General features: G+C 36.5%; 2 protein-coding genes across 10 annotated transcripts; one reads left to right on the top strand and one right to left on the bottom strand.

The window, feature by feature from the left end:
- Positions 1-2,006: 2,006 nt before the first annotated feature.
- LOC122059035 lies at positions 2,007-2,387 on the top strand. Its single transcript, XM_042621742.1, has one exon. The coding sequence runs from the start codon at positions 2,007-2,009 to the stop codon at positions 2,385-2,387; it is 381 nt and encodes a 126-aa protein (XP_042477676.1).
- Positions 2,388-5,419: 3,032 nt separating this feature from the next.
- LOC122058714 (putative disease resistance protein RGA3) lies at positions 5,420-13,669 on the bottom strand. 9 transcript variants are annotated; one of them, XM_042621376.1, is made up of 5 exons: positions 10,149-13,669; positions 9,716-10,061; positions 7,792-8,015; positions 5,845-7,704; positions 5,420-5,739 (listed from the first exon to the last, which is right to left on the bottom strand). In XM_042621376.1, the coding sequence occupies exon 1, from the start codon at positions 13,514-13,516 to the stop codon at positions 10,274-10,276; it is 3,243 nt and encodes a 1,080-aa protein (XP_042477310.1). In that variant the 5' UTR covers positions 13,517-13,669; the 3' UTR covers positions 5,420-5,739; positions 5,845-7,704; positions 7,792-8,015; positions 9,716-10,061; positions 10,149-10,273. The 9 variants fall into 9 exon arrangements, with proteins under 9 accessions (XP_042477310.1, XP_042477312.1, XP_042477311.1 ...); XM_042621378.1 differs by having other exon boundaries at positions 5,420-5,937; positions 7,378-7,704; XM_042621377.1 differs by having other exon boundaries at positions 7,378-7,704.
- Positions 13,670-13,911: the final 242 nt, after the last annotated feature.

Raw genomic sequence — 13,911 nt, 5'->3', positions numbered from 1 at the left:
ACATCATTTCTCTTCAATTCACAATTGAACCAATACCACTCAATACCATTGAATCATTGAACCATTAGTTCTAATAATCTTGTTGATCAAACAAATTTACTATATTCCTAATTGTCAACAATGACAACATTCGATCAATTGCCCAACACCTGGTTGCAACAATAAACAAACAGCTTCAACAAATATAAAATGTCTCTTCTTAACAGCCTTAATTTCTTCGGTACTAGATTAAATGATTAGCCTTATTTATGGAATTAAGGTAGTTTTTGTTGGTTTCCGAGTTCCAGGGGTTTGCTATTGTATTTATTAAAGAGGTTCATCCATAGGGGCTCTCTATTTAAAGCAGAAGGGGCTTGGTGCAAAAATAATGGCTGACACTGATCCAATGGTTCTAAGTTCAACCACATTGCTTTAATTCCGATCTGATGGGTTAGTGAAAAGAAAAAAAAAAGTATTAACAATTATTAGGAAAAAAAAAACCTAGAGACCAAACTCTACCTAAGGCATTATCATCAGTAGAGAGTGTTCACTGGCAAGAAGACACACATTTAGAAAAAAGAAATCTAGGCCTTCAAAATTATTAACCTTTGATGCTCCATCATGCTTAGGTATAAGACTATTCAAGGTCTAATTTTTTTCTCTGAATCTAGCTAGGATTATAAAAGAAGTTCCTGATGACTTTGAACAAATAGTTTTTGATATTGTCTCAAAAAGAATTGTAGAAATTCATGATCAATATGGTGCACCTTGAAGAAGATGATGAGGATTATGATCTCTTTTTGGATGTTATGTGTATTTAGTTATGTATTCCTTTGACAAGTATATGTATGTAATGTGGATTATGTGTACAGAATAACTTTGTATATAATTCTTATCATATAGAATCAACGGTGTACAATCTACAAGTATGGTTATATCTCCTTTCCTCTGATTCTTATTAGATGTTCTTGTATTTAATTGTGTCATCAAAGTATTACATTGAGATTTTGAAAGATTGGTTAGACATGGGTATGTGTCCTAGTCATATATCAACAACTTAGTGAAGATGTGTGTGACATATAGGGGATGAAATCTCACTTGAAACACCTATTTAGAAGGGCCTAACCACTATGTCCGTTCACAAAAAAGTTATCGTTATTGGCACAAAGTGAGCCCGAGCAGGCACGGTATAGGATTTGACTAACGGCGGAGGAGACATGATCAACTGAGGGCAAGGTATGTCGTTTTTGTATCTGATAAACTACTAGCAAGTGCCGGCCTCATTTGTTGTATCTGAAATCGACCAAAAGGAAAAAGTGATTGAATATTATAGTCTTTAGCAAAAAGAAATTCCCATTAGCATCATTGCTGAGGCACGGTACAATTTGATCAGGGAGAGCAGCATTGGACGCTGGGACACCTGTTTTTGCCACATCCTGAGCTAAAAAGTCCGTAATAGAATTAGCCTCTCTGAAATTATGAGATATCTTCTAGTTAATCCCATCTAGGTACGGCTCCGGTTCCCCATTTAAGTGGGGTAATCACCAAGTCTGTAATGCAAAATGGGTGGTTTTCTTATGTGCCTGGCTCTCCTTCATTTTCTTTCCATTGCAAACTCTCTAATCTTACTCATACATTGGACTCATGGAATAAAATGGTAGTAGGGAACATCAATCATCATGAACATCACTGAAGGGCCATACTTGAACAATTGCATACCATTGACATCACCCTAAGAGATGAGCGTTGGCAAGAGCTTGAAAATTTCTATACTGCCGCAATCACAGCAAGAGCTTCTTTGGTTCCAAAAATCCAGAGGTATGTTTTCAACTCACAACCTATTTATTTGCTTATGGTTTTGACTACAATTGGGTCAAACAAGTAATGTTTTGTGTTACTACCCCTAAAATGGTTGTTCTACTAAATGGTTCACCACTGGATTTCTTCTAACCTTCTCAAGGTTTATGGCAAGGGGATCCTCTTTCCTCTTACCATGTGTGGAAGCCATTTCCTCTATGGCTTTTCGAATGGGTATTGGTATGGCTCATGCTTGTGTTGTTGAAACCTCAGCTATTTTTCATGCAATGACATTGGCACTGCAAGAAGGATTTCCATCTGTTCTAATCGAGGGTGACAATCTCACCATCATTAATATTCTTAAACGACAATGCCACTCCATTCCTTGGCATATAAAGAATATTATTGAAGACTACTGGATCCTTGCTCGTCGATTCCATCACATTTCATACAACCATACCCTTCGTGAAGGGAATTCAGTTGCTGATAAACTTGCCACTCGTGGTGCCTCCTCTCATTGCCAATCTTACTGGCAGTCTGCTCCTATTCTTTCCTCAGTTGAGGGAACCTCAACTGGGAATCAAAACTTGGTGAACCTATTGTCCATGTGAGCCTTCAATCATATGACAGTTTATTTCCAAACACTCAACATATTAACAACACTTTAGGGAGAAAGGCCTCAAAAAGTCAATAATTTTGAGAACACATTCATAATAATTTAATAGATGCCATATCGATGGACCAGGAACGTTCATATACATTCACATACGTGAAGGTTCACCGTTGTCTTTTTATTTTTTCTCTTCTGCAATTTTTTAGGACAATCTTCTATGGAAATACAAGAGCAAAGATTTTGTTAATCAGCTCTTCCAAGTACCTAATGGCTTCTTATAAAAAAAAGAGAATAAATAAATAAAAATTAAAAAATTACCTAATAGCTAAGAGATTTGATAAATGACCAATCTAGATCATAATATAAGTATCAGTAGTCAGAATAATCAAATCAGCTGTTCCAAGTGACAAAAATGGCCCATCACAGATGAGTCATAAGGCCCATAACCATTGCACATGAAGAGTTTCTAACATAAAAGAAAGAGATATTTAATTTAGAGGTACTGAAAACCCAAATCAATTGAATATGAAAGAGAAGTTCCTCCTGCAAATGAGGCTAGAATTTACAAAGAAAGTTTAATTTTCCCAAGGAAGAGCCAATTATAATAAGACATTAAAAGGGTTGTGAACTTTGCGTTTTTCACAAAATGACACTCCTGAGACAATGGATGAACCCTTGTGCTAAGCTCTCGGCTAAACCCTAACCTAACTTTGCCCAAAGTTGGCATAGGTTTTCTTCCCAACACTAGCCAGACCATGAGCTGCAAACCTGAAACACATTTGAAGCATATATAGAGAAAAATATTAATCAAAGTTATAATTGGAAACAATTAAGAATAATAATTGTATTATTGTAAACACTAATTGTATCATTAAAGAAAAAAAAAAGAGGGAGGGAGGAAGGGAGGAGTCTCTCTCTGTAGATGACAAAGAGAAAAATTGGTATTCACTCTAGTGTTGTCGTGTACCGAAATCAGAGATGAAAAAAATGGAATGATCAGAGTTTTTGCTGCACATAAGAATTTTTTTCTTACAGCAAAAAGACCCATCAGACTCTCAAAGTGTCCTCTTTCTTCCCATTTTGATATGCCAATATATGTTATTCTTTAGAGAACAGGTTAGAAAGATCTCTTTGACCAAAGAAGACGATGAATATTTTCTGCACAGAAGATGCATCAACAAATTACAATTCTTGGATTGGTATATCAGGACCCTATTCAACTGTACAAGTCATTCCATTGGTCCCTAGATTGGATTAAAAAAATTTAATTAATTGAAAAAAAATTCTTTATCTTATCTCATTTTCTAATATGGACGTATTCATATGGTATGACCTGTCTTGAGCATCTAAATTGGTACATCACCACTTGGACCGGCCTTCCTATCAAATGTAAAAATCATCCTATAGAATCCACTAGATATATTTTATAAGTCATCCATCCATCTGAAAGAAAATAAAAAAATCAAACAAGTAAGAATTTAAATGGATGACTGATATGGAGCATCTAAATTTCTAAATCACCATTTGAATTGGCCTTCTTGAACCCCTATTACAGCTTATAAGTAATACTAAAGGGATGATTAGATTCAAATCATATAAAAATCAAACAAGTTACAATACCGAATCTAATCGAATACTCAAATATAGACAAATGTATATAGTATGGTGAAATAAATAATTTTGGAAACTCAAAATCCAAAATTATCTCTTTGCTCTTATTAACATATCAATAATGTTCTTGTTCATCTCTTTGCTTTCATTGGTGGTGATTCTTTTGGAAACTCAGATTCACCTGAAATTTAAGCTCTTCTTCTGGAGAATTGCTCATGATGGGATACTTACAAAAGATATTTGTGGGTAAATGGATTGAGGTAGATCATTTATGTGGTTTGTCCCACAATCAACAAGAATCATTATGGCATATCTTCATATCTTGTGAGTTTACCAAAAGGATATGGGCAAAGAGTCCTTTGGGACTTTGAACTGAATTCCTCTTTGCACCTTCCTTTCAATCTCTTATTCTGTTTCCTATTTAACTCTACGACTTACCTTCTGATAATTTATTTTAGCACATATATCAGTACATGCTATTTCCTTTAGTCACACCAGAACCGAGTCATTTTTATTAAGGTAAAGCCGAATCCTTACTTGGTACTGAATCCTGTGCATGAGTGGACTTCTCATTTTGGGGGAAGTAATACAAGAGTTGGACCCTACTAACCAAAATAAGATAATCCATACTCTATTAATAGTAAGCTTTACGGCAACATTATTGATATGTTCGACAGTCAGCGACTCTAAGAGAAACATTGTTGGATGGGCTGTGTGCATTATAAACAAAGGAAAATATGTCTCATTATATGCAAATTATATGGTGACAGGACAAAATTTGGAAGTCAGCACTCGGGGCATTCTCTATAGGATATAGCAGGCTTTAGACAGAGGTTGGAGAATCAAAGAAATCTGGACCGATTCTAAGGAGATGGAAGATTTATTTTTTTGAGGGGAGCACGAAAATCGTGACCTTGGAGCTCAATACCCTTGCTGTTAATGTCCATCATATTTTGTTTAAAACCAGTTTTTGCCTCAAGCCTAACAACAATATGGTCCTCCTTATGAAGAATTTAGCCACAAGGGCTATGAACAAGAGGTTTTACATTAACAACACTAACCCAGATATTGATTTTTTATCTTATCTTTCTTAATTAATAAAGTTTTTTATTTCATCAAAAAAAAAAAAAATTTTGTGGAAAAATAGTATTCAACCTAAATGACATAAATAACTCTGATTAAATTATCTAGATTGGAAATCTAATTTTGGAACTGTTAATCTATTATATTGCAAGTAACTTTAATTCTTAAATCTAGATTAACAATATAGAGCAAACGAAATTTAGCTCTAAACATAGCTAATGAAATCTGACTGAAATGAAGTTCGCTTCAAAATCCTAACAAAACTCTCATGTCTCAAGATAAACAAAGTAAAGATAGCTTTCTTCAATATAAGGAAGTTACTCTTAATACACATTAGTTTAATGCGGATTAGACAATGTAATATTTAATCAAATAGAGATGTGATGTCCAAAAGAAAACTCTCTCCACAACCAATAATATCTACGTTCAAAAGGAATCTGGGTCACGCTAAAACTTATTTGTACAAAACACAATTAGCATGGGGTCAAAATTACAAAGCCAATCCACTGCATAATTTGACACCCAAACATGCAATGGACACAATCTTCTCTAATAATCCCAATCTCTACCTTGCTTCCAATAATTGATGGATCCAGGAAGGCTGTGAGGTTAACCATGTCTTCTAGATTTAATTGTATACCAGTTTCCACCTCTACCTGTCATAGTCAATTGAACAACATCATAAAATTAAAACTGAGATTAAATCTTTTGGTCCAACTAAAAAAGCAGAAAAGTAAGTCGGAAACTAAAATGATATTTACAAATAGTATCGTTTCTGACATGGCATAGAATGTGCAGCCTCGCTCTGTTGCAGCTTGGTAGGAGAGTTCGGATTTCAAATTCAAGATGCAGTGCTTCACAATAAATACAAATGTAGTGTTCAATACCGAAGGTCATAGTGGCGCTTGCAACCATCTTAACATTCTGATTGCATGGTTTAATCTTCCTGCTAAGCCCTTGTATTTTATAGGATTTTGAGCATCACTAATTCGTTACATGGGTTAAGAGTACGTCCAGAGTGCATACACAAATTAGCTATAAAATGAGCATTCCTTTGGAGATCATGTTCTCTGGCAAATGGAAAAACAAATAGACCAAATATACTTTAATTTATGCTACATATCAATGGACACAACACCAATGGATGAAAGAGAGAGAGAGGGGGGGGGGGGCAAGCTTTTGTGTTGTTGGGCTGTCCATATGTGGACTGGTAGTAGTCCATATCTGATCTCTTTCCTTTTTCTGCTCAGTTACTTATCAGGTCAATCCTCTCTCTTCTTCTTTGTTCTTCTTCCTCTAATTCTAATATCTTCTTCTAGTTCCTCTGTCACTCTGATTTCTTGTAATTCTCTTACACTGATTTCTAGTTCTGGCTATACCTTTGCTGAAACTGAATTCCAGCTTTCACATTACTTTATCAGTGATCCATTACATTATTATCGAACATTTCTCAATTCTTCTCATCTGATTCTGCTGATATTTCTTAGTTCTTGACTTTTAGCTTGAACAGCAAGCAGGCTTGAAATCATCCATATTAATCTCTGATTTTCAAAGTTATTACATCAGACTGAAAGATCTATTATAAAAGTATATCCGACCAGAAATCTAGGTAGATCGACTATGGATTTTGAATTTTTCCTATTATTCCTCTATTCTGTTCCTGTTCTGCTATAATCAAGTTATAAGTGATCCTGGTCAAGTGTGGTTGTGTGCTTCTAGTTCCTTTCTAGAACATTGACCAGGTCACAGAAGCTACTGAAAACAAATAACACCATAGAGTGGTTTTTTGTTGATGAAAACCAATTTATTTGGCGGCGGCCACATGATGCAAGCAAAAGATTACAAGCACTAGATATCATGTAATTCCACAATCAACATTTTATTTAAGATCGAAAATGAAATAGAGTTTATTTAACTTATACAGTTATAATAGAAATCATAATCAAGAAGAGGATTGTACCCCAAGCATAGTTGTTTCCCAGCATGTTAATCAGATATGGTAGAAGGGACTATGAATTAGGATTACAAAGAAGGAATTTAGGTAGGTGTCCATAAGACCAAGGAGGGTTACCACAAGCATGGTAAATTTACGAAGGTTACAAGGTACAGATATATTAAAAGTAAACCTCTGCCTCACATGCATATAGCAGAAGGTAGATGGAAACAAGATAGTATTTTGCACTTAAAAGTGGAGGATGCAAGTGAGAATATAATTAATTAATATCCAATAATCCTGCAAAGAGCTGAAAAATAAATAAATGAGAGAGAGAGAGAGATGGAACAGTTGAACCTACCCATGACTTACTGTGGAAGAGTAACCTCTACATAGCATAACTTGCGGACGTAGAACAGATTCCTCCTGAATTGAACTTCCAATTGAAGCTTCAGGGAAGGCAGAAAGCTAAGGGATGCTGATAAGTGATACCTTATAGATACAATGCTAGGTTGCATTAATTTGCTGAAAAGTACCTTACAATTGCTATGTCACTTTGTGTCAATTCCTGAGCATTTTCAAAGAAAGCATTCCATCTGAGAGAAATTAAAGTCCCAAGAAATTGACATGCCAATTTTGGTTGGTTCTTGAGCATTTTCAAACAAAGATATTCCATCTCGTGATCCTCCTATGAAGAGAAATTAAATTAAAGTCACATATGGCATAGCATGAAGTATAGATATAACTCATACCTATCAGGTTATAGAAGAAATACGTCGATATTAGCTGCAATAAATCTCTGCTTTTATTGTAGTTTTGCATAATAGACACTCTTTATCTGTAGCTCTCCATCCACAGATTTAATCATAAGAGCCAGACCCACAGATGGTGTGTAGGTTTTATTGCCATATGCCATCTATTATCACCTTAGTGATTTGGGATCTTGGACCACTCTATTCCTTCCTTCTTTTGGTACCGTTGTGTCAGCATTGGACAATTCTGGATCACCAAACATTTGCATCATATAGGGATTCAAGAATCGGGCAGTCCTTGATGCAAAAATCCCAGAGGTTGGTGGGAAGCAGGCCATTTGGAATGGACAGGAGAGCCTGACATTTGCCTTGTGATGGAACAAAAATACAGAAGGCTGGTGTGTGTGTGTGTGTGTGTGTGTGTGTGTGTGAGAGAGAGAGAGAGAGAGAGAGAGAGAGAGAGAGAGAGAGAGAGAGATTCACCCAATTGCAATTCTAGTCCACATTTGACAATGGAAAACAAATACATTTTACTCTTGCATTATGTTAGAAAATCTTAGTCAAAGTTGATCGTTCTTGTCCAAAGAGAAAATTTTCAAGGCATATTAAAGGATAGGATATAAAGATAATTATTTTAGGCAATTAGGCATCTATTTTGAAGCTAGTTATTTTTTGTCCCTTGAAATATGTTTATATTATGTTATAGCACTCATCAATTCAAAAGTGAAAAGGCTGAAGCATGTAGATAAGAATTGATGTATGTTAACTGATGTTTATAAAGTCGAGAATTATTATTCCATTAGTTCATAAAATAATAGTAATGATATAGTCCTGAACATGCATATGCCCAAAAAAAAAAAAAAAAAGCAATTTTTGCTAATAGTGAAAAAGTAATAACCTTTTATTTCAGAAAGTTCTCACTTAAAATCAATACAATCCATTACTTATATCAATACATCCATATAGAACCAGAAAATAAGGATTTATTAGTGATGAAATGACTTGTGTCAAACTTGACACTAGCCCTCTTCTATTTATAGTAAATGAGATATGAGTACAAGTACAGTTGTCCCAATGGACAATTCTACCCTTTTATCCATAAAATCACATTACAACAATTAGGAAGCTACAAAAAGAGGAATGGAACTACATTTTGAAAATTTGGAAGGTAATTTAGGAGGATCATAGTGTTGACCAAAGGTAGATGCAAGGTCCACTTAGAAGATGAGGAAATGACTTTTTGAAGCATACTTATAATGTTAGGGCATCTAATAGCAGCCATGCACCATCTCTGCCATTGCTACGTTACAACAAAAACAACAAATTTGGTTCTTCATCCCCTTTGATGAAATTGGAACTCCAAATTTTCAAGCGGCAGAAGACTTTACTGGAATGTTTACGTTTACTGCTCATGCCTAGTTTTTATTTCAGTTGTTTTTTCAGTGTTAATATTTGGTTGGATAAGGGACTTCATGAGTCCAGCCCGGTTTTAAGTTGCTTAATTTACTTCATTTTCTGTAGATTTTTATTGGCCAGAAGAGTTTTAAACTCAGTTTGACTCTGTTTTTGTGCCTTTTATACAAGGTTGTGAGAGGATTCAGCACTATATCTGAATTTGATGAATAAAAAATTGGCTTTTGCCTGTGGTTCTGTGATATTAGGTGGAAGTCCATAACATTAAGGAGGGTTACAACTAGAAAGGTAAATTTAGGAAGGTTAAATGGCAACAATATTGAGCATTAAATCTGACTCACATCCATAAGACAGTAAACAAGGGAAAAGTTGATGGAAACAAAACAGAGTTCTATACTTAGAGTGGAGAATGTAAGTGAGAATAGAATTAATTAACCCCACAATTCTGACATTCCAATAATTCTGCAAAAAAGATGAAAATTAAATTAGAGAGAGAGAGAGAGAGAGAGAGAGAGATGTAACAGTTTAACCTACCCACAACCTGTGTGGAAGCGTATCCTCTGCATAGCATAACTTGCTGACTTGCAGAACAGATTCCTACTGAATTGAACTTCCATGATTTTTGGTGACCAATTGAAGCTTCAGGGTAGGCAGAAAACTAATGGGATGCTGATAAGTGATACCTTATAGATACAAAGCTAGGTTGCATTAATTTGCTGAAAAGGTCCTTGCAATTGCTATGTCACTTTGCGTCAATTCCTGAGCACTTTCCAAGAAAAGCATTCCATCCGAGAGAAATTAAAGTTCCATGAAAATGCCATGCCACTTTTTCTTTGTTCTTGAGCATTTTCAAAGAAAGCCATTCCATCTCGTGATTCTCCTATGAAGAGAAATTAAATTAAAATCACATATGGCATAACAAGAAGTATAGATAGAAATCATACATATCTGATTATAGAAGAAATACCTCAATATATTAGCTGCAATGCATCTCTGCTTTTGTTGTAGTGTTGCATAATAGACACACTGTCTGTAGTACTCCATCCATAGATTTAATTATAAGAGGCCAGACCCACATGTGATGTTTAGGATTTATTGCCATATGCCATCAATTATCACCTTAGGGATGTGGGCAATCTTGGACCACTCTTCTCCTTCCTTCGTTTGGTACCGTTGAGTCAGCTTTGGACAATTCTGGATCTCCAAACGTTTAAGAGATGTTAGATCAGAGAGTCCATCATATAGGGATTCAAGAATTGGGCAGTCCTTGATGCAAACATCCCGAAGGTTGGTGGGAAGCAGGCCATTTGGAAGGGACACGAGAGCATGACATCCACCAATGGTGAGATATGAAAGAGATACAAGATTATGAAGACCTGAGGTATGTAGGGGTTCAAGATTCTTGCACTCCATAAGAAAATAGCACTCTACAATTTCCAGTCGTTGAAGACTTGTAACTTTGTGCAGCCCCTTGGGCAAGGAATTCAACTGCCCACAATTTAGAATTGATACTTCTTGAAGCACAGTGGATAAACCCATATCGGGAATGGATTCAAGAACAGGACACTCTTTGATTACAAATCTTTGGAAGGACGTGAGGTTGTGCAATAGTTCCATGGTTAAGGACTCCCAATTCTCACAATCAATGATCTCCAATTCTTCAAGTGCAGAGGGTAGCCGTGTTTCCTGGAAGGATACTAGAGCAGGACAACTATCAATTACAAATTCTTTGAGATAAGTTAGGGTCTGAAGCTCCTTTGGTAGTGACCCCAACTTCTCGCAATCAAAGATCTTTAATTCTTTAAGTGTTGTGGGTAACCTTGTTTCTTGGAGGGACACAAGAGCAGGGCAACTTTTGATTACTAATCTTTGGAGAGATGTAAGAGTGTATAGTTCCTTGGATAGTGACTCCAGATTCTGATAGTTTGATATTCGAAGTACTCGGAGTGATGTGAGATTGTGCAGCTGTAGCCCAAGAAGGTGTGGCTTAAGAAGGTGTGGCTTGGCCACTATGGCTTCTACCCAATTGTTGCCTACATCTTCCAAACTTGAATTGTCCCGAATCCCACGCAATTGTGATAACTTATTTTTTTGCCCTACATAGATTGTGCTCAACATTTGAAGACAACTCATGTTACCCACTCCTAATGGAATTTTATGGAAATCCCAATCTGCAGGGAGAACAAGATATCGAAGATTTATGAGGTTACTCATATCGTTAGGCAACTTTCTAAGCCTACCACAACCAGTAAGGGCTAACAATTGTAGATTGTAAAGTTTTCCAATCGAGTCGGGCAACCTTACAATATCAGAAAACGAGAGATCAAGAAACCTTAGATGTTTCAACTTGCCAATTGAATCAGGCAACTCACAATTGCAGCAATTTCTGAAACGTAGCACACGTAGGAATTGGAATTGGAATTCCAAAGTGGAAAAAAAGTGCTTAGGACTACCAGCTAAATCATTTAGAGTTAGAAAGGTGCGTAAACTTTTCATTGCCCCAAACTCTGTCGCCTCAACATTATAATTGTGCATAACATAGGACAAGTGGCGAGTTGTAGGAAGAACAGGTGATGACTTATCATACTCTTTCTTACAATATATTCCACTTGAAACATATTGTGCTAAATCATGGATTAGATCATGCATCACAAATGGTGATCTCGCATTATCGGATGACTCAAATAATGACCTGTTGTATTTTTCTTTTGATAAATCAATAAAGAGCGATCCTGTTGCCCAAGAATGATGATTAATAGATAACTCAAAGAATGACCGCATTACTAATTCATCAAAATACCCAGCCCCTATATCTTCCAGCCGTTTCTTTTCTTTTGGTTGAACAAGACCTTCTGCCATCCACAAGGCAACTAATTCACTCTTGCTAAATTCGTAGTCTTTGGGAAACAAAGCACAATATGCAAAGCATCTCTTTACATGCGGTGGAAGATGATGGTAACTCAATATGAGTGATGGAAGGATCTCACTCTCTCTTAAATCCCATATTTCACTCTCTAAAATATCTTTCCACTCATAGTTATCCCTTTTATCTCGCAAGAGGCCAGCAAGTGTCTTTATAGCCAAAGGTAAACCCTTACATTTCTTCACAATTTCATCTCCAAATACTTCCAACTTTTGATTTGCATCAGATGATTTTTCATCCATGAAAGCATGCCTTTGAACGAGTGCAAAACAAGCTTCATTTGGAAGACCTTTTAGATAAATATCGTACGGAACAGTGCGAACGATTGATGAAACGCCTTTGTTCCGTGTTGTAACTAATATCTTGCTCCCTCGTTGACCGAATGCAAAAGGGGTCCTTAAGGCATCCCATCTGTCATAGATCTCGTTCCACATGTCATCCAAAACCAATAAAAATCTTTTTTTGCTCAATGCTTCTTTAAGTTTCAGCTGTAACAGGTCCAGTGAATTAGAAGGAGGGCATGATCTAGTGACTGACTCAAGAATTTCTTTAGTTAACCTCACCAGATCGAAATCTTCCGAGACACAAACCCAAGCTTTCAGACCAAAATGCTTCTCAATTCTTTCATCATTATAAACAAGTTGAGCAAGGGTTGTCTTTCCAACCCCACCCATGCCCACTATGGGCAGCACTGAGAAATTATTAACATCATTACTTGGAGTGTTATCTGATATCAACCATCTGAAAATCTCCTCCATATCTTCCTCTCTGCCGAAAACATTCGATGTATTCACTAAAGAACTCGTTGGTGGCCTTTGACTGAATACCTTGGGCCTTGAGGACCCAGATCCGATGCTCAAGTTCAAACCTAGAGCAACACCTTCTTGTGCTACACTTTTTAACCTCATGTTGATATCCCTTACTTTTGAATGGATCCCTTTAATTCCCTGCAGGTCTTCGGTGATGTTATAAACCTTAGGCGCAATGCCTTTTATTCCTTCTAAAGCAGATTCTAGGCCGGAGTTCAACCAAGAAGAAACACTACTTTCAGTACTTGATGGTGTGAGAGGAACAGGGGGGTTGCGTACCTGTCGGGTTTGGTGAGCAGATTCCAATTTCAGGCGTAGAAGTTCAGTGGCATACTCGTCCAGTATGTCCTCTGCATCATAGAGGAGCTGTTTGAGGTGGTCGAGCCACAGCTTCACGGCAACGTTGGTGAATTGCTTCACTTCAGCTTCATCCGATAAGGCCTGAATCATGGCTGATGTCCGCTTCAGTGACTCCACTTCATCCAAGTCGATTTCCCATCGGAGTATGAAATCCAACAACTCGGGAGAGGCAAACCTGTCGAAGGCCACCTGAAGGAAGGCCGAGAGGAAAGACCCTCCGAAAACCTGTCCCACACCTGACATTTTCTTCTTTGAAAAAGACAAAAATATATAAAACAGTGAGATTTCAACAACAGAAGCAGAAATCTGGCGGAGAAGTGAGGAAACAGAGAGAGAGAGACAGAGAGAGAGAAGACGAAGAGGGAGATGTGAGGAAACGCAGGAATGAATTTGTAACTTAAAAATGACAAGATACGAGTACATTTACTCATGACAGGATAAAAAAAAAAAATTGGTAAAAAACTAAATAATTCACCACCAATTGGAAAAAAATTCGCTTCATTGGGTAGTCATCTGAAAAAACATTTTTAACATTTTTTTCATTTTAGGAAAATAATAAAAATAAAATCTTCCGTTTTAGTGGCTATGATTCATTTTCCGTCTTTTCAAAACAAACAGAGTAAAAGAAAAAAATCAGA

Source organism: Macadamia integrifolia, chromosome 13, assembly GCF_013358625.1.
Source record: "Macadamia integrifolia cultivar HAES 741 chromosome 13, SCU_Mint_v3, whole genome shotgun sequence".
Taxonomy (NCBI): Eukaryota; Viridiplantae; Streptophyta; class Magnoliopsida; order Proteales; family Proteaceae; genus Macadamia; species Macadamia integrifolia.
Note: the sequence above shows the minus strand (reverse complement) of the source record. Positions and strands in the feature narration are given on the sequence as shown.